At 39.9% G+C, this 27,645-nt stretch overlaps 1 protein-coding gene across 4 annotated transcripts in view; it reads right to left on the minus strand.

Moving 5' to 3' along the window:
* The window catches only part of LIN7A (lin-7 homolog A, crumbs cell polarity complex component), a 236,708-nt gene that overhangs the window by 95,539 nt on the left and 113,524 nt on the right, over nucleotides 1–27,645 (minus strand). For all 4 annotated transcript variants that reach the window (XM_043967440.1, XM_043967437.1, XM_043967441.1 and 1 more), the window contains exons 3-4: nucleotides 24,101–24,172; nucleotides 20,419–20,628 (exon numbers count right to left, since the gene is read on the minus strand). In XM_043967440.1, the coding sequence (XP_043823375.1) occupies nucleotides 20,419–20,628; nucleotides 24,101–24,172 (282 nt within the window). The remainder of the gene's footprint in view (nucleotides 1–20,418; nucleotides 20,629–24,100; nucleotides 24,173–27,645) is intronic.

The raw sequence follows: 27,645 nt of genomic DNA on the forward strand, positions 1-27,645 counted from the left end.
GAATTTTCCATAGTCATGTGGTCACCCCATCCAAAGGCTTTTGCCTCCCTCCCAGTGGGGGAGAAAGGTGACTTAGAATGACACTAGGAACTCCCATGCTCTGGTCCTGCACTTCTGGGAAACAGAGGCTTGGTGAGCATTGGTCAGGCTACTGTTTGGGAGTCTCACATGGACCACGCCTTCTGTCCTGCTTCTTCCTTTCTGTCTGTTCTAGTGTTCTCTTTCTTTAAGAGAATCCCCAGAAAAAGAACAAGATCAAGACCCATTGTAGGCGATTTTTTTTTTACAAGTCTGAGATTTATGTTCGATTACATTTCATTACCTACACCAATGGCTCTGCATTACATTAACAGCAGGTCAGTCTTATCTTAGGTTGTGTCCAGCTTGCAGTCAGACACTAATGAGTCAAGTGATCTGGATTTAAGTGATACCACAAAGTGACCTGTCCCACTAGGAGTTCAAATAATGACAGGTAGCGGGGCACGATAGCATCTGCAGGATTGATGTTAATACCAAAATGGGACAAACCAAATTCTCCACTGCTTTGACCAAAACCAGATTTCACTCAGTAAGACATGAGGATTTTAGTCATTATTGATGACTGAGGTAAGTCAAAAGACCTGCCTTGGAATACTGGCCCCAGATTCAAGTGTGTTTGAGTTACAACTCAGTCACCTTAGGCCAGAGTTTCATCTATAAAATGAAACTACTTAAACTACCTCCCCTCATAGAGTTAACTGCGGGGAAATGATTTTGTAAACCATAAAGCATTATGAACATGTGAGCATTTATTGTTTATGCAAAGTTTTTAGGGCTCTACATTCATATGCTCATTCAGTTTGTCTTCACAATTTGATAAAATGGGTAGGGAAGACATTGTCTAGGTTTTATAGATGGGCAAACATCAAAATATTAAATGTCACATTCAAGATTGTAGTTCTAGGTAATGTAATATGAGATGATAATAATAACAACAACAATAATAGCATTTATATAGTGCCTCCAATCTGCCCTACAAAGTGCTATGCTCAGTAGTTTAGAAATATTAGCTTATTGGATCCTCATATCAACCCTGAGAAACAGGTGTTATTATCCCCATTTTAAAGTTGAGGAAATTGAGGCAATCAGGTTAAGTAACTTTGCCCAGGGGCCCACAAGAAGTCAGTATCTAAGGCCAGATTTGAACTGGGGTCTTCCTTTCAGGCCCGGTGCTCTATCTGCTGCACCACCTAGCTGTGCCTCGATGATAACCCAGGTCTATTTCTTTCAGGCTTCCTTCCTTTAGACATCTATGGTACATGTGGGGGAAGATTACTCTACTTACTGTCTTCTGAGTCAAATGGGAAGGAGGAAGGATGACTAGAAAAGCCGTCAGAATCAAGTTAATAACACGGCAACCTTTTCATTACATGCCTTGAATTCTGTATGTGGTCAGGATTTTGCTTTGGTTCCCTCGAAATGTTCAGAAATACCAGGCACAGTACTCTGAAAATGTGAGCGTTAGCATTCATACATTGTAATCCAAGCTGATTGGCAGGTACAGGAGTCTCTGAACAGAGGTGGCACCAGTGTGCTAATGTCTATTTAAAGCTGCCTTGTTTATAGAGGTAGTGGGGTATAGTGCATAGCATAGAAATTTAGCCTTGGGGGGCAACCAGGTGGCATAGTGGATAAAGCACAGGTCCTGGATTCAAGAGGACCTGATTTCAAATCCAGCCTCAGACACTAGACACTTACTAGCTGTGTGACCCTGGGCAAGTCACTTAACCCTCATTGCCCCACAAAAAAAAAAAAAAGAAAGAAAGAAAAAAGAAAAAGAAATTTAGCCTTGAAAGCAGGAAGGCCTGAGTTCAAGTTTTGTTTCTAAAACATAGTTGGCTGTGTGATGAGGGAGGAAGGGAGAAAGGAAGGAAGAGGGAAAGGGAGAGAGAAAGCAGGGAGGAAAGGAACAAGAGAGAAAGGGAGGAAGGAAGAGAGGGAAGAAAGGAGGAAGAAAAAAATAAGAGGGAGAAAGGGAAGAAGAAAGAGAGGGGGTTGAAAGAAGGGAGGGAGGGAGAAGGAAGGATGATTAAATATCTCTTTAGTGTACCAGGCACTGTGCTAAGCACTTTACTGATATCTCTTCATCCTTACAGCCCATGGCAGTAGGTGGTTATTCCCATTTTACAGATAAGAGAACTGAGGCAGAACGAAGTTAAGTGACTTGTCCAAAGTCACTCAGCTACTAAGTATCTGAGGCCAAATTTTAAGTGGGATCTTCCTGACTCCAGGCCCAGTGCTCTATCCACTGGCTATCTAGCTCAACCCTGGGGGCAAATCACTTAACTTCTTGTGGCTGTAATAATGGCTGGTTGAGACATTACTGAACTGCATGGGTCAAGAGAAGTCCTTCATCTGGCAACTCCTTATTATTGATGAAACCATAGATTGAGAGTCCTAATTCTATATTCCAGCTTGTGTGTGTGTGTGCACACATGTGTGCTCATACACACTTTTCAATGAACAAAAATCAATTTTCTATCCCAACCAACTCTACTCAATGAATTTTACAAAATAGTTTTAAAATTAAATTTTTAAAAAATTAATTTTTAAAGACTTGATTTTAAAAAATAAAAATAATAAATTAAAAAACCACAAATTTACCTTTGTCTGGTATATGCTCTAATACGTCGGTGATTCAGTGGATCTGTGATCTCATTTATATTGATGTCCATTCAGAAGGTAATTGAAAACCAATTCAAGACATCTCTTTCTATGCCCCCTTGTGAATGCTAGTCTATATATCCCCTGCATAAAATTTCCTCCCAAAAGCCTGACCACTGTCTTTTTTAGTCTCTTTATCATTGTGATGGGCAGCTAGGCAATACAGATGAGCAGCTAGATGGTAATAGGTTAGAGCACTAGACCTAGAGTCAGGAAGACCTGAATTCAAATCCAGATTCAGACACTTACTAGTTGTGGGATCTTAGGCAAGTCACTTAATACTGTTTGCCTCAGTTTCCTCATCTGTAAAATGAGCTGGAGAAGGCAATGGCAAGCTACTCCTGTCCACTATCTTTGCCAAGAAAACCCCAAATGGGGTCACAGAGTCAGACATTAGTAAACAACAGTCATTGTGATAGTACCAGCAAAACCATTCAGATGTCCATCTCTTTATCTCTCAGTATCTTACTCTGCCAACAACCCACCTTCTTTTTTGGACCTACATCTCTAATTATAATTAGATTGTATCTTTTGCTCAACTTCTTACATACAATTATTTTGTTGGTCATGTACTGCAGGCTCTTTATGCCTGACATACATCTCTCTACTGTCCTTGGGATGGCCAACAACATTAATATTTTGGAAACTGAGAATTTTCATTGGCTGCCCGCCATCATTTTAATGTTCTCCCTCCTTATTTTTCTGCCTGCTGTCTCCTTCAAGTCCCTGCTAAAATTCCATCTTTTCCAGGAAAACCCTTCCCAATCCCCTTGAATTCTACTTAGCCTTGCCTCTCTTGATGATTTCCAATTTAACTTGTATGTAGCTTGTTTTCATATCAATTTTTGCATGCTGTCTGCCCAATTAGAACTCCTTGAGAGAAGAGACTTTCTTTTACCTTTGTTCATAACCTTGGAGCTTATCATAATAGTTGGCATGTATTAAGTAATTAAATGTTTATTAATTGACTTCAGAATTGCAAGGTTTGTAGCCATACATAATAATTAGAAGAATATTGGCCCCATTTCCCTAGCTTCTTTCATATGCCTACTACCAGAAGCCTTTCCTGAACCCCCTTAATGCTAATGTTTTCCCTCTATTGATTACCTCCAACTTATCCTCTATATGGCTTGTCTGTACACAGTTGTTTGCATGTCATCATCCCCAGTAGACTGTGAGCTCCTTGAGAGTGAGAACTGTCCTTTACCCATCTTTGTTTCCCCATGCACTTAGTACTGTGCCTGATATACATTAGGTGCTTAATAAATGCCTATGGGGAAGCATTTTAATTAAAATTTTAAAATGCTTATGGAATGATTGGACAAACTTGTTGGAAGGAGATTATTATATACAATTGGAGAGACAATCTATAGAGTGGGTGGAGACACATATAGCTTGAATAGATATGGCGCATGGACAAGGAACCAGATGAAGAATGGATTAGGTGGAAGCAAGCCAGCTGGATTGCAATGGAGAAGCTATGTCGTAGTTTTTAGCATGCCCTAAACTCAACTTTTGTTACAAGGCAGCATGATATAGTATAGAAAGAGCTGGCACAAGAGTCTGGAAGACCTGGGTTCATGTCCAGCCCCTGGAACAGACTGGCTGTGTAAGCGACCCTGGCCAAATAACTTAACCTATCATCTTTTGAACTTCTTACTGCCCCCAGACAACTCTCAAAGATTATAAGTCACAGATTAGGCACCATATTATGCATTAGTCGGGAGAATGCTTCATACCAATGAAATCATAGGCTGGGTTAAAAAACAAAACCTGACTAATTAACAACTGTTGTTGTTTGTTCTTTGTTCTCTGGTGATGTCATGACTTGCACTGAATTGGATTTAAGTGAGGAACTGCTGTGCAAGGTCACCAACCTCACTCTCTCCTCCAGAACCATCTGGATGACTGATGATGGCCCAGGATGTTTAAGGCAATTGCCCAGGATCACACAGCTAGTAAGTGTCTGTGGTGAGAGTTGAACTCAGTTTCTTTTGACTCCAGGGCCAGTGCTCTATTCACTTTGCCACCTAGCTGCCCCTAACAGTAGGTGAGATATGGATGGATGGATGGATGGATGGATGGATGGATGGATGGATGGATGGATGGATGGATGGATGGATGGATAGATGGATAGAGATAGGTAGATAACCTTACATAATGGATAGAGAACTGGTCTGAGAGAGCCAGAAAGACACTAATTGAATTCCCACTCCTAGTCTCTACCTAAATTCAGCTAGTCCCAAGCTCCATTTTCCTACCAGTAGCTTTTCCAATGCCAATGGTGTCAATCTCAAATAGAAACTAAACCAAAAGTCAAGAACCCTGCAGGCTGCATATTGACTTAGAAAACCACATAGTAACATTATCTATGTCCTATTATACTTTTATTATTTAACTATTTCCCTGATAAAAAGTTAATCTAGTTCCACAGTATGATACCTCTGCTCTAGGCAAGTGTCTAAGATTTTAAATTTTATAGAAGGTATCTACCTGTATTAATAGAAGGAATTTCCTTATCTGTGAGTTCACTTGAACATTTACACCTCAAGTCCAGTCCCTTAAAGTTTACAAAATACATTCATCCATATTATCTCAATGACTCTTCATAACTAAGGGCAGCTAGGTGGTTCAGTTGCAGGCTCAGAGTCAAGAAGACTCATCTTCCTGAGTTCAAATCTGACCCCAGACACTTACTAGCTGTGTGACCCTGGACAAGTAACTTAACCCTGTTTGCCTGAGTTTCCTCCTCTGTAAAATGAGCTGGAGAAGGAAATGGCAAACCACTCCAGTATCTTTGCCAAGAAAACCCCAAATTAGGTCATGAAAACCTTTGTCAAGAAAACCTGAAATGACTAAAGAGACTGAACAACAGTTTATAACTACCCTCTGAGGGATGGTGTGTATGGGGGTGGGTGGGTGGGGTAGATAGACTGTATACTCCAGACAATCCAATCCAAGATTATTTTATTCATTGTAGTTGTATCCTGACTGTAGCACAGTACCTAACATATAGACCATGCTTAATAGTTGTTTATTGGTTAATTGTACAGGTGAGGAAGATGAAAAGCAAAGAGGTTGAGTAAATAGCTATTATCAAAGGTGAGATTCTAATCCATTCCTTTTTCATCTCCGGATTTAATACCTTTGTCCCCTATTCCAGGCTGCCTCTCCCCTAGTCCTAGTTGCCTCTAGCTGTCCCACCAATGCCTAGAACCCAACCTGGCAGGTGGAATTCCAAAGTGTTCTAACCCCTAAAATTATTCTTGGCTGTTCAACTGAGACTAGCTCAGTGTTTTTCCATTTTTGATTTTCAGTGAAAAGCTTTCTTATCATGAACCTGTCAGGGTGAAGGGGACAGAAACAGTGACTGTGCAGCATTGCAAACCGTGTCAGATTATGGCACATTGTTTGCGCTGTTCAAAAGGAGCTGGGATGAAACACCATAATTGCACTGCTCTTGGCGTCCTGGAGGATGTGAGTGAAGAGTCACATGGTGTTATTGCAGTGAACAAAAATTTCAAACACTTGACTGAAATTCCAGCTTGCAATCCTATTTAATTATAACCCAAACAAGCTCCCACTCAGTTGCCAAGAAAGGTAAAGAATCTGCTAACAACTCATGGACAGAGACGGGAAGTGAGATGAATTTATTCATCTGAGCCCAGTAAACCAAGAAATCAGTTGAGCTCTTGCTCAGTAAGGGGGGTGGGTGAAGAATTACATTGACTTTCTGATGTCTGTTCAGAATAACATCTAATATCTGAATGAACATAGAGAATTGGGGTACAAAGGGCTGTCCCCTTCTACTGGCTCCTTCCCTGCTGCCTAAAAGGCCCTCAGTTCTCCCTTCTTTTTTTGGGGGGGGGTTTGGGTTTTGGTTTTTGTATTTTGGTTTTTGGGTTTTTTGCAAGGCACTGAGGGTTAAGTGGCTTGCCCAGGGTCACACAGCTAGCAAGTGTCAAGGGTCTGAATCCGGATTTGAACTCATTCAGGTCCTCCTGAATCCAGGGCCAGTGCTTTATCCACTGGGCCACCTAGCTGCCCCCTCTCCCCTGTTTTGGAGGAAAAAACAAGGATAAAACAAAACTTCCCGTGACTCTACTTCTCATCTTTTCCTTCCCCTTCTTTGCCAGATTTCTAGAGAGAGCATTTCTAGAGAGATGCTGCCTTCATCTCTTCATCTGACACCATCCATACAACCTTCATCCACCCCAAAAGTGTAATGGACACCCCCTCTCTAATGTGAATGACCTTGCCTCCCTGTGGTCACCAGGACTTCCGGATCTTATATAGAAGCAGCATGGTTCAATAGAAAGGGCATTAAATCTTGATGTTCAAACTTCAATTTGAATTTCGGTTCAAATCCTGCATCTGATTACTATATTTGTGACCTTAGGCAAGTAACAAACTCCCTGGGGGTCAATTGCCTCATCTGTAAGATAAGGATTCCTTCCAGCTCTGGATCTATAATCCTCAGGCCTCCCCTGTGTCGGTTTGCATCTCCCTATATCCTGGTTCTTCTAAATATTTGGCTCTTTTTTCTTCCTGCCTCTGGGGTATCATTTCCCAAAGCTCTGTCCTCGTGCTCTCTTCTCTGCTCCTGCAGTCTTTCCCTTGGTGATTTTATTCATCATCCCAAAATTTCATCTAGGACTTTTCTACAGATGATTCCCATGCCCTGCTCCTTTAGCCCTGAGCTCTTGGATTCCCAGAGGTCTGAGGAACATCTGTACCTGTTAGCATAATAATGAAAGTTGCTAAGTAAAGAGGTAAGAGGAAGCAGATGCAGCTGTGATCCTGGGAAGTGGCTGCAAGCAGGCCTGGTGTTTAAATAAGGAGCCACAGAAGAGGTTGCTGGCATCCTGGCTTTGTAGGGGCAGGCTGAGCTTTTTCTCTGCTGGTGTGTCCTTGAAGGGCAGTTAGGTGGCACAGTTGATAGAGTTGCAGGGCCTGGAGAAGTGAAGACACTTCTTCTGAGTTCAAATTTGACCTCAGACACTAAGCTGTGTGACCCTAGGCAAGTCACAACCCCAATTGCCTTAAACATCTGGGGTCATCTCCAGTTATCCTGATAAATATCTTGCCACTGGACCCAGATGGCTCTGGAGGAGAGAGTGTGGTTGGTGACCTTGCACAGCCCTCCCTCACTTAAATCCAATTCATTGCAAGTCATGATATCACCTTCTGATGATATCTGATGTCCTCTTCAAGAACAAAGGACAAACAACAACAAACAGAGGACACTCTTCTATATTTACTTTCTATTCTCTTTTATTTTGTGACCTCACAAGATCCCACGGGTTTAATTGTCACCTGTATGAAAATGATTCTTACATAGCCCTACACTCTGTCTTGAGCTCTAATGTAATAATACTGATTGGGACACAGTGGATAGAGTACCGGCCCTGGAGTCAGGAGGACCTGAGTTCAAATCTGGCCTCAGACACTTAACACTTACTAGCTGTGTGACCCTGAGCAAGTCACTTAACTCCAATTGCCTCACCAAAAAAAAAAATGATATTGATGATGGTGATAATAACAGTAGTGATAGTTAGCTTTTATACATCATGCACTATGCACCTAGAGCTTTAAAAATATTGTCTCATTGGACCCTCATAGCAATCCTGGGAGGTAGGTGCTATTATTATCCCCATTTATAAAGAAATTAGGACAAACAGAGGTTAAGTGGCATTCATAGATCATGCATCACACAGCTAATAAGTATCTGAGACCAGATTTGAGCTAGGGTCTGTCTTGATTCCAGCCTGGAGTTCTATCTGCCGTGTCACCTATCTGCCTCTAATGATGATCTAGTTATGCATCACCAGCTAACAATTTGGTTTTTTTGAACAGGATGTCCCTTAGGCATCTCCAACTCAGCATGTCCAAAAGTGAATTCATAACAGGGAGATCAGGTCTCAATTAGTGCAAATAATGAATCCCTTGAAGTGGTCACATTATTTGAATTTGCACTACATTTGCCATTGGGCTGGATGTCATTTATATTTTATATAATTATTACTTTGAATAGTACAAATTTGAATACATGACACACTTCAGGGGATTCACTATTTCAACTAAAGATCTAGTTTATCTTTTCCCCAAACCCCACTTCTCTTTAGAAATATACTTATTTATGTCAAAGTCACCATCATTGTTCTAATTCCCAAGTTTTATAGCTTTGGCATCATCTCTGATGCTTCACCTCTCCATCATTCCATATATTTAATCAGTTGCCAGATTTTGTTGTTTCTGAAACTTAAATATGTCTCACATCCAAACTCTTCTCTCCACTCACATGGCCCCACCATCCTAATCCAGGTTCTCATCCCCTCTCTTCTGGATGACTGTAATGGTCTCCTAATTGGAGTTTCCCCCCATCTCCAATCTTTCTCCAATCCGTTCTCCACTCAGCTGCCAACATGATTTCTCAAAAGCACATTTCTGGCCATATTATTATCCTGCAAAATCAATTCCAATGGCTTCATATGCCTCTAGGATCAGAGAGAAGCTCTTCTGTTTAGCTTTAGAGCCCTTTGCACCCTGGGCCTGACCTAGCTTTCCAACTTTATTAGATATTATAGCCCTTCCCACACTTCAAGGTCAAAGAAGATTGGTCTTGTTGTTCCTTACACATGACACTCCATCTCCCATCTGTCTTCCAAGCCTGGCATTCAAGCCCACCTCACTTCTACTTAAGAGAATCCTTCATTTTCTTTGAAACTCTGTTTAGACAGCATTTTTTACATGAAGCGTTACCTAATTCTCCCCACCTCCCCCCTCCAAAACCCTACATTTATTTTGCATATATATACATATATACATATATGTATACATATAGATTTTATTTATTCCTACATTTGCCATCTTCTCCTATAGAACATAAACTCCCTAAGAGGAAGGCTTGTATAATTTTTATTTTTATGTGCCAAGCACCTAACACAGTTCTGGCACACAGTCAGCATTTAATAAATGCCTGTTGATCGATTAGTCCTCAGGTGACAGATGGTCCATTGCCAGACTGTGCTACAAACTGCTGGTATATATTGCCTTCAAGAAAGCAAAGTTACCCCTCAAGCTTTAAGCCATGATGAGGAATTTGGAATCTGGAAACTGGCTCCATGTTGGCCAATCAGATGATAGTTTCTTTGTTCCTTTGAATCTGATATTATGTGTAACAAAACAGATTCAGGGGGTATGGATCACCCCTTTTGTGCCTTTTGTGTTAGACAACTCAATAAACTTCTTTCTAAATTATTTTAGTTCTGGGTTTTGTTCTCTGCCTACAATTAAGTCATAGTAATTAGTCTACAGGGTTTTTTTTTCTTTCCATGTAAACAATGATATGCTGAAAAGGCAGGTTATTTTATTTAATTTTTGCAATTGCAGATGACAAAAAACTAAAAGGGACAGCACTAATAGGGGCCATAGTTAATAGGAAGGAAAAGAAGTCTTTCCTGATCCAGCCTAATTCCAATACCTTCCTTCTGTTGATTTGCTCCCATTTATCCCATATATACCTTGTTTGTACATAATTATTGCATGTTGTATCCATCATTAGACTGTGAGCTCCTCAAGAAGAGAGGGCATTTTTTGCCTCTCTTTGTATCCTCAGCACTTAGCATAGTGTCTAACAAATAGTAGGTGCTTAATAAATGCTTCTTGACTGATTAATACATATATTTTTAAAATTTTTTTTTTAGTGAGGCAATTGGGGTTAAGTGACTTGCCCAGAGTCACACAGCTAGTAAGTGTTAAGTGTCTGAGGCCGGATTTGAACTCAGGTACTCCTGACTCCAGGGCCGGTGCTCTATCCACTGCGCCCCCTAGCTGCCCCCCCTGATTAATACATATAATGTATGAAAGAATTGGGATGGCATGGTGAGTATACCACTAGTGTAATAATATAGTGATCTATATGGTGGAAAGAGTGATATATTAGAAATTCCTATAACTGAGGTTAAATCCCAGCTGTGTCAATTATTGTGAAAGAAAGGAAAGGAACAAACATTTATTTTGTGACTACTATATGCCAGGTACTGCACTAACTGCTTTTACACATTTGATGACTGCCTTTTAACCTTGGGGAAGTCATTTAACCTCAGCTTCCTCACCTGAAAAATTAGTGAAGATTGTATGAGATGTTCTCTAAGATGCGTTCTGGCTCCAAGTCTACAGTCCTATTAATGTAGTGGAAGGACAGTATGGCATATTGGATGGAAAGCTGGCTTCAAAGCCAGGAAGATCTGAGTTCCAAGTTCCACCTCTGACATATACTGGCTAAGTCTTGTAACATCTTAGGGACCCAGGCACATTTCTGTGACAAAAAGTTATAATGAAAATCCTGATCTTCATTGGGAGAGTATGTTTGCTCACTGGGAGTATCCCATACCAATAACATCACAGGGCTGCTTCCCTCACAGCCCCAAATGAAATTGTGATTGTCTGGAATGTTAGACTGATTAATATTAAACAGAGATACGTGCAAAGTCCTCAAGTGGTGGGGGAAAAACCAGCTACTGAAATACAGGATCAGGGAGCAGTCACTAGATGACAGCACATGTGAAAAGTAGTGAACTGCAAGCAGCTGTGTGCTAGCTTCCTGGAGAGCTGATAGTTAAAATTTCAACATGTGCATTTATATCTAGGGAAATGAACAAATGCTACAAATTATGGCATGATTTATTATTTTGTTGTTTGTCTAGACTTGAGAAAGTGTTAATGATGAAGACTAAACTTAAGGGTGTGGTAGGTACATTGTTCTCCCATGAGAGCCAGTTGTTAAATATTTACCAGATCACTGCTGACTAAAGATTCATTGGAGACAAGAATATTACATGGCCTCCAATTACCTTTGCCTACAAGTGAGAGTTGTGCCAATTATAAGACTTTGGTCAGACCCCAATCTGGAGTACTGTGTTCAATGCAGGGTGATATTCATTAGTCTAAGAGCAATTTTGATGGGTGGAGAGCAGATGGAGAACGACAACCAGTATGTTGAAGGAATAGCAGAACAATTTCACCAAAGGAGCATCTGAAGTAAATTGGGGACATTGAACCTATGAAAGACTTAATTAAGGATGTGATCCTGGTCTTTAGCTACCTGAAGAGTGGCCCTGTAAAGGATGCTCTTCTAGCTTCTGCTTTTCCCCAGAAATCAGGGCTAGGACCAATGGGTAAGACAGGAAGAATTTAGCGTAATATAAAGAAAAGTGAGAAGAAGCATGCACGGTACAGTGGAAAGTGCAGATGGGTTTGGAGTCAGAGTACTTTACAAGTAACTACCATCCAATTCAACCCCTTCATTTTAAAGATGAGGAAACTTGAGGGCTAGGGAGGTTGATTTGTTCTACAAGGAGGAAGTACCAGAGGCCAGATTTGAAGCCAGGTCCTCTGATTCTTGAACCACTGATCTCTCCTTAGAGACCTTGGGTGCAAGGCACTCTCTGGGACTCAGTTTCCTCCTCAACAAAATGAGAGGTTTGAAGTAAATGACCTCAAAGATCCTTTCTAGGTGCAAATCTGTGACCCGACCCTTTAATCATTCTGAACAATGTGTCATTACTCAGTCGTTTTCAGTTGTTTCCAACTGTCCAAGATGCCATTTGGTGTTTTCCTGGCAAAGAACTGGAGTGGTTTGCCATTGTAACGATTGGAATGGCGCCACCTGCTGGAGACTTACTGTAGAAGAGTTCCGCCCATGAAGCGCAGGTCTTTGAGGGCAAGACCAGGAGTCTTTTCTTTGGCGTCAGGAAGTGATGCGGGCTAGTGGGAGGAGGAAGGAAGAGACTGGTGCTCAGTCTCTCTCTCTCTTTCCTTTGGACTCTGGTGGAGAGCGGAGCTAGAAATGTGCTCTCCCTTAATGCCATTTTCGTCTTTGTTTATTTCACAGATGAAGAAACCAAGGCAAACAGGGTTAAGTGACTTGCCCAAGGTCATACAGCTAGTTAAGTGTCTGAGGCCATATTTGAAGTTAGGAAGATGAGTCTCTCTCACTCCAGGCCTGGCACTCTATCCACTACAGTGCCACCTAGCTGTTAATTTAGACTTGCACAATTAGACTTGCTCAAAAATGATATGGACTGTCTTATAAATGGCATTATTGCCATCCTTTGAGGTCCCCAAGGAGAGGCTGGATGTCATTTGTCATGCTATAAAGACTTATTCTTCAAGTAGGGATTGGACTAGACTAACTTTCATGTCCTTCCCAAAGCTAAGATTCTTTGTTCAGTGCCATACCTACCTGTCAGCCACCATTTTTGTTAACTTGGATTAAGAGTATTCACCCCTCATATGGAAAGGGGATTTGTGAATTGATGGAGTTTCAGAACAAGATAGTTTGATTTGATCCCTATAATATACCTCTCATTTAGATTTTATGCGTATAAGTCAGTTAGGATCCTGAACACATAAACGATGAGAAAAGGCTAGGCAAACTAAATGGTGTGGTGAATAGAGTAACTGAAGTCAGGAAGACTCATCTTTGTGAGTTTAAATCTGGTCTCAAACACCTTGATCCAGGGTCACATCCAATTTTTATCTCTTTTTGCCAGAGACACTACAATGGATATGCAGAGCCATCTTATGCCCACAACACATTGGGGAGGTGGGGGGGGGATCCATAACAATCCATTTGTACTAGGTACTAGTCCTATATAGTGAGAGGGTTGAACTAAGTAAGGTTTCATAAGGTTCCTTCCACCTCTTGATCTATGATGTTATAAATCTTAAGTCCTGCCCTAAAGTATTCCCCACACAAAGTCTCCCAGCCTGCCAAGTTATGAGGAATATTTTTGGATGCTACCACTGCATTCAGAGGAAGGTCCTAGATTTTCTAAAGTCAGGGCCTTCCCAGTAATACTAGAAGGTGGTTGTCTCTTTGGTATGACTTGAAAAGTGTCAGAGCCTTCTTACCCCAAAGTATCTTTCCCTATCCACCTGTATTGATGCCTGAAATTCTGCCATTAGAAATGTATTCATTTTGTTTAAAGAGCCATAAGGTGGGAAATCCCCCTCAACCATGACCTGTTAAGATTTTTTTAAGATCAAATGGATAGGTTATTTTGTGTTTTAGATGGTGCCAGGGAATTAGAGAAGAACTGAAAGGGGAAATGAGAGAAGGGAAGGAAGGAAGGAAGGAAGGAGGGAGGGAGGGAGGGAAGAAAGGAGGGAAGCAGGGAAGAAGGAGGGAAATAGAGAGGGTGACAGGAAAAGAAGGAAAGAAGGAAGGAGGGAAGTAGGGAAGGAAGGGGGAGGGAGGAAGGAAGGAAGGAAGGAAGGAAGGAAGGAAGGAAGGAAGGAAGGAAGGAAGGAAGGGTGGGTGGATGAATGGATTAAAGAGAAGGAAGGGGGCAGCTGGGTGGTGCAGTGGATAGAGCACCGGCCCTGGAGTCAAGAGGACCTGAGTTCAAATCTGGCCTCAGACACTTAACACTTACTAGCTATGTGACCCTAGGCAAATCACTTAACCACAGTTGCCTCATCAAAAACAAAACAAAAAAAAAGAAAAGAAAAGAGAAGAAAGGGAAGGAAGGAAGGATTTACTAAGTGTCTATTATGTGGCACACACTGTGTGTGGCAAGTACTTTACAAATATTTTCTCATTCCATCCTGACAAAAACACTGGGAGGTTGATGGTATTATTTCCATTTTACAGTTGAGGAAACTGACACAGACAGAGGTTAAGTGACTTGCACAGTGACTTTGGTTAAGTGATTTATCACACAGTTAGTCAGTGTCTAAGGCTGGATTTGAAATCAGGTGTTTTTAAGTCCAGGCCCAGTGCTCTATCCATTATGCCACCTAGCTGCCCAATTTAACTTTGCCCAATTTAAGATTTTTCCTTTGCCCAAGATTTTTCCTGCCAGTCCTATGTTTAAACAAAACAAAACAAAAAAGTAGATTAAAAAACTACTTTGGTATAAGTGAAGTTTTAAGTGGGGACTTTAAAACTCATCTTTCATCTTTTCAAATAGCAGTAGAAGGGACTATGTGCTGCTCTGCTTTCTCCCATCAGGTTCTCAGTTCTTGGTTACTCTGCCAACTACCTGGTATAGTGAATTAAGCCCTAGACTTGGAGTGAGGAAGACCTGAATTTAAATCCTTCCTCAGAGACTTTCTAGTTGTATGACTCTGGGCAAATCACTTAATCACTGTATTGTTTCAGTTTCCCCATCAGTCAAATGGGGATAATAATAACAGTACCTATGTCCAAGGACTGTTGTGAGGATAAAATGAAGTAATATCTATAGTGTTTTGCTAACCCTAAAGAGTTTTTACAAATGTTGACTGACTTTTAAAATTTACTGTCTATTTTGAGAATGCAGTTATTAGCTTAATAAGGACCCACTCACCCTAACTCACATATTCAACCACTAACTGATCTCTGAATCTATTTACTACCCCCATCCCTCTACTCCCATCATGCAAGGAACTCTTGTTCCCCCCCCCCACCCAACCCCATGGGAATTATTGGGAGATCAAGTCCCTCAATCTTGCCAGAGGAACAAATATAGAGTGTTGATCTCCATCTGCCCCTCTCCATTTATTAAATAATAGATTATTTAAGGGATGATCTCTGGGGACCCATACCCAAAGATGCACCCTCAGTCACCCACATTGACTCACACTCATAGAATCATAGATTTAGATCTAGGAGGGACTTCAGAGGTCATCTATTCCCTCCTCCCCTAATTTTACATATGGGGAAACTGAGGCCTGGAGAGAGTATGTGATTTGCCCAAGATCACACAAGTACTAAGTGGCAGACCAGGATTTGAGCACTAGATGATTTGGTCACAGATTCAATACCTCCTCCACACAACTGTGCTAACAAGTCAATTTTGCTTCAATATCAATCACTCAGAATCTAACCTTTCAATTGTTCCCACTCTTAACTGTCTCCCAACCCCTTCTGCCTCATCAGACTCCAAGGAAGAATGCAATCCTCTATAGCTCCCAGACAGTTAGTGACTCAGCAGCAGCTTGTAAAAGGAGAGGAAGGGCTCATGGAAAGGGAATTTGGATCTCAAGGACCTGGGCTCCAGTACTGATTCTGCTATTTCTTCTATGTGTGACCTTGGTCAAATCATTTAACCTCACTGGGCCTCAGTTTCCGCATCTGTCAAATAAGGGTGGTTGAACTATATGACCTCTGAAGTCCTTTCTAACTCTAGCTCTTCAGTCTTACAACTGCCCAGCACATGCTTTGTGTTGTTCATTTATTACCTCTTTTTGCTTTCAATTTGTTTGGCATTAGAAATGTAGTCTTTTTTGTTTAAAGAGCTGCAAGGTGGGAAATCCCCCTCAACCATGACCTGTTAAGATCTTTTGAAGATCAAATGGATAGGTTATTTTGTGTTTTAGATGGTGCCAGGGGATTAGAGAAGAACTGAAAGGGGAAATGAGGTTCCACTTTTATGAAAATGGTGAACAAAGAAGGATACCTGACAAGGACCCCACACATCCCTAAAGGGATGATCCTTTGTCAGTGCAAAAACTAGTATGGGAAATAAGACTATATTCATATGTATGTGTATGTATGGGTATGTATATATAAACACATGTATGTGTATAGAGATATGTACACACACACACATATATATGTAGCTTTTATGAAGCATTTTGTTGTTGTTTTTCAGTCATGTCCAACTCTTTGTGACCCCATTTGTGGTTTTCTTGGCAAAGATACTGGAGTGGTTTGCCATCGCCTTCTCCAGCCCATTTTACGGATAAGGAAACTGAGGCAAACAGGGCGAAGTGATTTGCCCTGGGTCACACCCCAAGTATCTGGTGACAGATTTGAACTCAAGCCTTCCTGACTCCAGGCTCCCACTCTATCCACTGTGCAGCCTAGTTCTAAGGTTTGTGAAAAAAATACATTTTTTCATTTGATCCTTATAATAAGCCTTTGAGAAAGGTAGTTATTATTATCCCCTTTTTAAAGATGAAGTAAGTGAGACTTAGAGAGTTTAAGTGACTTGCTGAGGGCCATGGACCTACTAAGTGTCTGAATCAGAATTTGAACTCAGGTCTTCTGACGCCAAGTCCAGCATTCTCTCAGCTGCCTTTAGAAATAAAGCCTATCCATCTGGCTCTGGCTAACTGGACATAATGTGCTCTTTGGGGATTTTTGGTCAGTATACAAACTGCTCTTCCTATCAGAGGAAGAAGGCACAGCTTGGGGACCAGGGAGTTGGCCGTCTTGACCCAGTCCTTCAACCCATTTAGCACTGTTGCTCCAGCCCAAATTCCTCTTGTGGGTGGGGAACTAGTCAGGGTTCACAGTTTCAGCCAGATGCACTGTGAGATATATGGAATCGATTTACACCTCTTATCTGTGAGACCCATGTGATTTTTGTGTGTTCCAGAGGTTCATGCTTGGAGATGGGAGTAATAGTAATCTATAATGACAATGCCTTCAGTGACCTCACAGTTCCCCTCTATCTGAATGAGTTTATATCACTCAGTACCTGTGGTGATCACATCTATTACTTTTTGCTAGTGATTCTTATCATTAAAATTACTCTAAGTAGTCTAGGATTGTGGATTAAGAAATAACCATTCCTTTTTTTCCCCCTTTATTTTTCCATTGTCATTATGATGCTAGTGTTTTTTTTTTAATCTACTCTGTATATGCATACAATTAATATATTCAGACACTCACATGTCATTTGCTTTAAGAACTGTCTGACCCAGTATAGCAAGTCTTCTGTTATTATCTTTGAACAAGGTAATTCAACTCTGAAATCATTGGTTAAATTTTGCTTTTGAATATTCAAGGGTGTTCAGAGGTCAATTAAAAAATTGAAAACATCATCTTAAATGATCTTATAAAACAGGAAATAAATTTCTGGTAAAATGAAATGAAATTAGCCTCTTCTGTAATTGGGAAAGAGGGATTGCAGTTTTGAAGCTTATCACACAGCATCAGAATCCTGAAGTTTGATGCCAGCAGCTTACAATTCAGGTTCCCCCAATGTTAAAAACAAAGCAAAATACAAACTACGACTGAAACAAATTACAGGGCATCTCCAAAGTTATTATGCCCTTTTAAGCATTTAAAATTTCACTAAGACTTTTGGTACTCCCTGTGTAATATCAGATTTTGATTGTGCCTTATTCATTTCTTTGCTTTTCTACTTTGTAAAAAGGAAAGGAATATTAACTGGACAATTATCATGTTCCTTATTGCTGAAATCTCAATTTTGTTAAGCAAGATGGCTGAGTGGATGAATGATCAAGGTAAGCAGCAAATTTGATTATCCTTTTTCTCCCATCTTTGTCAGTAGATTTATACTTGGCACTTGTGAAAACGATGGGGAAAACTATGAAATTACCCGATGTTCTGCTAATTGTGGAAGCTAGAGTGTGTATGGTGCAATGTGAGAAACTAATTCTTAATAATCAGTGTCTTGGTGGATCCAGAGATCTCTTTCTTAGTTCTCCCTCCCCCTCCACTCAAAGGGCCAGTTCTCCTTGAGAGATTTTATCAAATCTCAACTAGGTCAAATACTAACCCAGACACTAAACTTACAAAAGGAGCTTTGGGTGGAGATAGATTCTTTTGTCTAGATAGCCCAAGGATTTACTGATGAGATTAAACCTCTCCTAGATAAATGGACTTTGCCCTGATCAGTTTGGGCAGGGGAGTTTCTTTACTATGATGTCATCATTGGACATCTTTATAATATAGCACACCTTCAAATCATGTCAACCAATTAGATTTAAATAATGCTAACCAGCTAACCAATTAGATTTGTTTATGTATGTATGTGTGTGTATTATATACATATACACATACACACACACACACACACTCACACACACATATATATATATATAAATATATATATAAATTAGATTTAGACCCTATTAGATTTCATTAATGTATGATGACACAGCTCTATCAAAAACAGTATAAAAACCCTTGGAAAATGTCACATGGGGGGGGGGCGAGATTCTTCTGCCTATGCTAACTATGATTCTGAAACTCTCTCTGCCTCTTCTTTTTTTTTTTTTTTTTTCCCTCTGCCTCTTCTAACACATGGCCTGGGAGTGTGAACAGTTAGGGAGAACCATGGTCAATCCCTTACTAGTTTAATATGTATCCAAAAGTTGCATCTTCAGTAATTATTTTTATTATTTATTTATTTATTTTTGTGCAGGGGTAATGAAGGTTATGTGACTTGCCCAAGGTCATACAGCTAGTAAGTGTCAAGTATCTAAGGCCAGATTTGAACTCAGGTCCTCCTGAATCCAGAGCCAGTTCTTTATCCACTGTGCCACCTAGCTGCCCCCTAGTAATTAGTTTCAATGTCACAGTAACAACCACAGAAGCTTGGCTTCTAAGTTTCCACCCTACAGTTTTTCATTTGTTACAAAGATTTTCTTTTTCTTTTCTTTCTTTTTTTAAAAGGGGGGTGGGGTAGAGAAAAGAGAGAAAATAAATGCCTTTTAATTGAAAAAAATATTTTTAAAGTAGATGCCACTTCTATGTGTATGGACAAGTACCTGATACTTTTACATAACTTAATACTCTCTAGAATCTTTGGCTAGGTTGGGGTGGGGGGAGAAGGTCAATGTTGAATAGGATTACTTTTTTAAATCTTAAAATTCAACAAACCCATGATTTTAAACAGCATAGATCCTCTCTTCACCAGCATTCTACACCTTTCAAACCTTATTAAGCAATCCTCATGAGTGAATTTGGAAAAATTAACCACCTGGTAGTCAACCATCTGGAAGTGAGCCTCTTAGAATTTGGGAAGTGTGGCCCTCCTAATCTAGGCATACAACCTCAGGCTTGCCAGAGCTTGTGTTCTGCTGATATAAGCTGCCAGAGCCCAAGCTCCCTTCCAAGTCACAATGAGGTATGGGGCGGGGGAAGGGGGGGGGACCCTCATTGACAATTAAGTTCCATGATCCAGCTAAAGGATATCTCCTGCCATATTTGCCAGTTTTATGTATGTTGGCCCTTCAGGACACTGAGTCTAGTTTCTTGCTTTTTATAATCTTAAGTGATCTCTTTCAAAAATATGTAAATTACACTTACTAGCTGTGTGATCCTGGGCAAGTCACTTAATTAACCCCAATTGCCTCACCAAAAAAACCCCAAAAAACAAAAACAAAAAACCCAAACATGTATATTAGTCTAGAACTTGAGTTTTTAACCAAGGCTTCTTGGATTGCTTCCTGCAAGTGATCCATGGATAGATTTTAGGGGGTCTGTGAACTTGAATATGGAAAAAAAATTTATTTCTTTATTTTCACTGACTTCTAACTCTAATTTAAGATTTTCTTCATTAATAAAAAAAATCATTCTGAGTAATATATATGTTTCACCAAATTCCCAAAGACATGTCTAAGTGCCCTTGGTCTATGGTATCTGCATGTGTACTTCTATTTTGTTTTTTAAAAAACCAAACTGCCATTTACCAAAATCAAGTTTAGTGAGAGGTTTGTAAAGAAAGAAATTTCACATACAGGGACACTCAAGTTCTAATGCTGTTGAACGAAAAGTGAAGGGAGATGTGAACCATAAACATTTGCTCTCCTCACTCATTTCCCACAAAAGTTTTTCTATATGGAGTTCTAGCTACAGTCAACAGGATATGCAAGGATTTCAGAGGCATCTATAACAGTTCCATGGGGCGAGTTTGGGGAGGAAGGAAGGGAAATGCTCAGAGGAAATCCAGGGTTATAAGAACATACCACTCCATTCACTGATAGCAGCTGGTCTCCCCTTTTGAGGCCTCCATGTCTTTCGGCTACCCCTCCAGGAATGATGCGAGAGATATAAATGGGGGAGTTTTGCTCCTTTCCTCCCATCACATTAAAGCCAAGGCCCTCATCAGTCTTGGGTAGTTCCACTACTCGAGGATGGGAATGACCTTCACTAGCTGCAAAAGCTGCGACTGTTGCCTGAAAAACAAGATGGTCATTTGGCAATGAGACTAAGGCCAAAGCAGGGTACTGATTTTACAGTAGGTAAACAGCAGCTATTCAAGCTAGGATGATGGCATTATCCTGGGAAAGAAAGGGAAGGAACGTGACTTTTCACTATTTAAATACCAGTCATGCATTGGGATTTCTCCTAAAATGCCCTTGTCTCCTTTACCTTCTTTTTTCTGTCTGTGAAAAATCTATCCTTTGAGGAAGAATGGTGTGATGGGAAAACTATTAGATTGGAAGTCAAAGGGCAGAAGTCTGAATCCTGGCCTACCACGTACTCTGTATGTTTCTGGGCAAATCAATTCATTTCTATGGGCCTCGGTTTCCTTCTCTGTAAAATGAAGAGGTTGAACTCGGTTATCTCTGACATCTCTAAATCTGTGATTCATCATTCAAGGCCCAGATCAAAAGTCACCATGAAACCCTCCTTAATTACCATAGTTAGAATTGATCTCTCCTCACATGATACATCACATACTTTCTGGTATTGAGATAGCCACCTACTAGACGATGAGCCCTTTCAATCCAGCTAGGCATCCCACCAGAAGCACTGAGTGATGAACTAAATATATATAACTTGTACCTATTATTGACATTCCCAGACTGATTAATTTCACCTCCCCCCCATTTTTGGAAAATACTGATGAACTGATGATACCTATAGGAACTATTACCACTTAAAACATTTGAATTTTCAAATATGTCATTTGAAAGAATTTAGACTCACCAGAAGCCCTGAATGAAGAAACTGAATATGTTTAAGTTGTAGCTTTTACTGATATTCTCAAACTATTAATTTAGTAAATTTCATCTCTTCTTTTTTTTTTTTTTTTTGTAAATACTGATGATGCCTATAGGAACTATTGCAGGTTCAAATACTTCAGTTTATTTGAAATTAAGCCCTGAACAAGCCCTGAATGAAGGAACTAAATATGTTTAAGTTGAACCTTTTACTGACATTCTCAGACTATTAATTTTGTAAATTTCATCTCCCCTCTTTTTTATTGTAAATACTTATGATGCCTATAGGAACTGTTACCATTTAAAACATCAGTAGCTTCAAATCAGTTTTATTTGAAATTAATTGGGGCTCACCAGAAGCCCTGAATGAATGAACTTAATAAATATAACATACTTTTTACTGCCATTCCTAGACTATTAGTTTAGTAAATTTTATTCACTCTCCTCACTCTGCCTTTTTGGGTAAATATTGATGATATCTATAGGAACTTTACCATTTAAAACATCTGTGGATTCAACTACTTCAGTTTTATTTTAAATCAAGTTGGGCTCATATGTAGCCTCTGATAAGATAAGCCTGGCGTCTTTATATAGTTATATAATGTTATATAATATAATATCAATCTGCTCTGAGATTTTCTCCACATTTTCAAATATTTTCACCCATCTTGCTATAATGAATTTTTGCAAAAGAAGCAGCTTCCAAATATCACCTAAAATAAAAAAATCAATACCCTGATCTTTCTTCTAGAGCAACTACAATAATTTAATGCATATTTATTATATTGCATAGTGCATATTATGATAATGCATAGTGTTAGTTTTAATATTTTCCTATATATTAATCATTTACTTTTTCATATCTTCAAATAATCACATTAACTTTTCCACTTTCTATAGAAATCCAATTCATAAGGTCATTGATTTAGACCTGCAAGAGACCTGAGAGGCTGCCAAGTCCAAAGTCCTTTACTCTACCAATGAGCAAACTGAAGGCTCAGAGACAAAGTAGCAAGCCCAGGGTCACACAGCTTACTAAGTATGAGTATAGTTAGTATGCACTAAGTATACAAAGTATAAGGATAAGACAGGATTCAAACCCAGATCTTCCTGATTCAAAATCCAATGCTCAATCCACTATTCACTCTGCCACTAACATTTTGTGACCCCAAGCCACTTATTTCTACTTCACTGGACCTCAGTTTACTAATCTGTAAAATTGCAAGGTTTGGATGAGATGGTGTCATAGGTCCCTTCTAGCCGGGAATCTTAAAACACTAAAGTAAGGAAAGTTTCTTTCAAGAAAAGAGATTTTCACTTTTATTTGTCCTTCATAACTTCCTTTTGATTACCTGTCCACTCTGGAGTGATTTATTAAACATTTATAATATATTGATCCCTGCTACTTAACATTCTTTTGCCCACACTGTCTCATTAACATCCCTTTAGCATTATGCTAATGTCTTCATTTAGTGACAGGGAGTGAATGATATGGCAGTGGTGGCTTGATTTCAGCTGCATGCTTTGGCTCATGCAGACTTTGCCATCATGCATGGGTTAAGTGGCTGACACGGATGCAGTGCAGACAGCCCAGAGACAACCAGGAAATACTGTGCTATTGGGCAACATGGTGCTGCCCTCCTGCTGTTCTACATGAATAAGAAATGAGAATGGTAAAGCAGTACATAATTCTCGGCAACCTTAATTACACCACGTACAAAAACATGTTTTTTGCGTTCCATCTCGACATAAACAAATCACCAACTAATGAGAACGATATTCCATATTTGTTCAACTACCCCCTTACGGATCTACAGTATTCATTTATATTTTTGAATGTGATATAAAGGCTCCAAAAAAAGGAGACAAGAGAAACCAGATGATGGTTAGTTCTCAAATAAGAGATGATGAAGTGTAGAAAAGAATTAATGGGGAGAAAATTCCTGCTATTTATGCCTTGTCAGACAGCTAGCTTTCCTGGGGAAAGAATACATACCTTTTCTAAAATATGCTGAATTTTTAAACCGTTTGGTTCATTCATTGCAAATTATTTTGAAGGTCACGGTTTACTAATGGTTTGTTTCTCAGAATACTGCCTGATCATTTAAAAATTTTCTTGTAAGGTTTCTGGTGAGAGAGCTTCTGACATCTCTAGTTCTGAGTTTTAAAGGAAAAAGGTCCCTGGCATAGAATAGGAAAAGCAAGCCAGTCCTCTTGGGTCTCAAGATAGTCAAGGGCTCCCTCTCTGGGTGCCCACCCCATTCAATGACCAAGATAGAGCCTGGCTGAATACCCCAGAGGAGTCTGAGATCAATGCATGGAGTATGATACATTTACATAGCTAATAGATTCATTTTTCAGCCGTATGCAAAGAAATCCCCCATGCACTGAAAAGGCCCTATTGTCCTAGAACAATATCAGAAAACCATGGAGTATCTCATACAATGAGCCAGTAGATTTGCTTGACGCTCAGTGAATTCAATGAAATCATTCTCCTTTGTTAAGCTACAGAAGCAGCAGAAACGTTGAATTTTCCATTAGGAGTTTTACCTGGGAAGCAGTACTGGTCTAGACTCTGGGCTGCCACTGATGTCTAAATTTTCTTACAGTGTACACACGAGAATACCTGAAACACACACGCGCACAATCAATTACTGGATCACTGCGGTAGAGTATATTTTTAAAGCTGCACAAGGCTTACCTTTGCAGTGGCCCTGGCACGGAACTCCGGGCACCCGTTCACCGTTATGGTTTCATGCATATATTGATACACCTGAAGGGTTCATGAGGAAAAAAAAAAAAGATTTTGTAAGAACATTCAAAAGGAATTTCTTTCATCATTAATAAGACATTTGATAAAGGGGCAGCTAGGTGGCGAAGTGGATAATATTCAGGAGGACCTGAGTTCAAATCCAACCTCAGACACTTGACACTTACTAGCTGTGTGACTTTGGGCAAGTCACTTAACCCTCATTGCCCCCCCCCCCCAAATAAATAAGACATTTGATTTTCACAAAGGGAAAATAACATAGGAAAAGTGAAAGAGAGAGTTGATTCTCTTGGCCTAGATCCCTCTTGTTTCAGGAGGAGGTCCAGGAATTGGGGAGATGTGTTTCACTTCTGAAGTTTCACTTTGTTGAAATTTAGGACTTTCCCCTTTACTTTGCCATATATAATCCATTACAACTGAATTATGCATGCGTTAGGACTGTATTTAATTACTTGGTGGTATAAAGTGTTGGTAACTCTTTAAAAAGTTTTCCAAGTTAATACTTTCCCAAGACAAACTCATGTTCTTAACAGAACTATATCACTTTTGAGACTAAGTGGACTGTTCAAATTATTGTTATAAATTCATGTTTTTCATGATTTGTAATTTAATCCATTTTATGAATCCATTTGACTTTAAGTGTCTGTGCTAAAGAGTCACTTAAGGATAGTTTTTATAGGGCTATAGGAAAGGAGGGGAATAATGTTTCAAGCAAAAGCAAGTGAAGAAGAATCAGAAGTTTAATAAAAGTTTAATAACAAAATAAAAGTTGGGTAGTGGATTGAAATACTTAAATGGTTCTGTCATCTCATCAGTTTGGGAGTTCCCACCAATAATGAAGGTTAGCACCCATCCATGCCTACTCATCCTATGAAACTCTTGTCTACATCCTTCTATAAGTCTTATGCTATAGAGGCCTTACTTGCTATCTTCTGACATCACAAGGATACTAGTGGGGGCACTGAAGCCTTTTGGACTTCATCCTTGCCAAGTGATCAGCCCATCTTCTTTTTCACTTATACATTTCCCTGATGACGTAATGACTGCTGTTCTTCCAAGTTTTTTATTTGTTATATTTGTATCCTGATCACACCAACCATGTGCCTTTCCATTGCCCTCTGTGTAATACTCATTTTCAATTCTTGAGACTGTTGTTTTCCATGTCTTATTGCTGTATAAGATATATAATTTAGTGGATATGAATACTTAATGGAAAATGTTGACTTTACTCTTAGACCTTCTGCAAGTTTCTCTAAATTCATGACCTGAGAAAAGATATTTACCAAGAAATTTTTAGATTCCTGCTACAAGAATAACCTAGAACAGAAAAATGGGGAGAAGATATAGACCCACTCTGTGTGTGTGTATGTGTGTGTGTGTATATATACACACTCACACACACATATATATGATACTTAGATTGGGGCATTTCTCCAATACACTAATATTTTTTCATAATTTGTTGGGTCCATCATTGAGTGCTATGTCCCTTCCATACTGTGTCACCATTTCTCTAGGTTATTGCTTTTAGTAACTCTATCATGGTGATTTTTTTCCTTCATGGGTGTTTGTTAGGTAGTAGGCAGTCATATGATTTCTGGGTTTGTTTCCTGTCAAAATTGCCCCAGTGACTACTCAAAATAAACCAGTTTCTGTAAAAATACCTACTTAAGGTAAGGATACCATAGCAAAAATAAATGTCATTATCATGTCCCAGAGACCCCTTTCTTGCTCCCCTATTGGTATCTGGCCCCTTTTATATTCTGGCCAGAGGCTCTTTCATTCATGTGATTTCCTATCTGGCAGTACCAAGAAAATGGTGCAAGGATTTTTTGCCAGGAGGTGCCAATCAGGCACACAGTTAAAATCTACTTTCAATTTGGGGCTGATGAATTAATTTCTCCAAATTACAATATAATCTAGAATTCTCCAAGTGGGTTGACTCTTTCCCTCATGTTAGAAAATACCAGGGGCACCTAGGTGGCAAAGTGGATCAAGCACTGGCCCTGGATTCAGGAGTACCTGAGTTCATATCTGGTCTCAGGCACTTGGCACTTACTAGCTGTGTGACCCTGGGCAAGTCACTTAACCCCTATTGCCCTGCAAAAGGGAAAAAATACCTTCCTGCTCATGCCATACAAATACCAAAATTTTCTGAGGGTAGCTAATATAGCTCACAAAAAAATGGTCTAAGATGTCAGTGATAGCATCATTAACTAAGTGCTGAAATACAGCCAAAGCATTAGGCCAGCTTCACAAACCCAGCCTGATATCTATCAGATCCACATCTAGCATTGAAGGCCATCTTCCACTCTTTCCAGGTCTTAAATCTCTCATTTTTATAATCCTCCTGTAACTCACTTTGGCACAAATGTATAGACCCTAGGTCTTTCTTAAAGCACTTGAGATAAGGGCAAGCAGACCACAACAGGAGACTGGATGATTCTTTTCTCGAGTCCAAACAATAAAACTCATCTCTTCTGGAGATTATGATGTAAGAAAAAACCCTGTTTTCACAATTCTTGAATGCAGGCAGGCCTACTACAAGGCTCACCTTTTAGACTCATTTAATACTTCAACTGCTGATGGGGTGGTACTATCCCTAGAAGAAGCTTGATGACATGATCAGAATTCTGGTAGAGCAGTCACTAATCTAGTCCCTTCTCAATAAATAAACCCCAGTTCTCTGGAGCCTTCTCAGCTTCTTGGCCTGCCATTGTGGGTATCAAGACTGAGGGGAGTTCTTAGGACTTTGTGTCAGGCTGGAATAGTTCCTCTTGGGGGAGAAGGGATGCTTCAGCATCTCAGCCCATATGGGTATTATGTAGTTGAAGCTATAGCCACCCAAAGAATGGTCCAACCACCACTTTCATATTATAATTGGCCTTTCCTGCCCCCTTACTACAGAGAATAGCATGATTTCATATTATACCAGACTTCTCTTCCCCTGTTATGATCCACCTTCCATCATCATTTTTTGGGGGGTGGGGCAATGAGGATTAAGTGACTTGCCCAGGGTCACACAGCTAGTAAGTGTCAAGTGTCTGAGGCTAGACTGAACTCAGGTTCTCCTGAATTCAAGGCCAGTGCTTTATCCACTGTGCCACCTAGCTGCCCCCCCATCATCATATTTTTATCCATGATCTTGAAACTTCTGGATAAGGAGCCAGGAAATGTAAGTTCCTAATGTCCTAGAGCCTATCAGAACAGTTCTTTGTTTAGTGTGCCTTGCCCAGGGACTTCAAGGTTTCTTTGTCAAGAAGGTAATTATAATCAAAATGTTGTAGCCATTGGATCGCTTTCCTAGAAATGAGAGGATGGGTTCAGTCTCAAAGCATTAGAAACATGACCAATCTGACTCAGTGACTTGCTCTTTGTCCAGCAATACCATCTGCCTTTCATATAAGACTTTCCTATACCAAAGAAATCACAGATCTGCCACACCTTGCCAATGCCTCTATTATATACCATAGAAT

The sequence above is a fragment of the Dromiciops gliroides genome, chromosome 5, assembly GCF_019393635.1.
Source record: "Dromiciops gliroides isolate mDroGli1 chromosome 5, mDroGli1.pri, whole genome shotgun sequence".
NCBI classification, from domain to species: domain Eukaryota; kingdom Metazoa; phylum Chordata; class Mammalia; order Microbiotheria; family Microbiotheriidae; genus Dromiciops; species Dromiciops gliroides.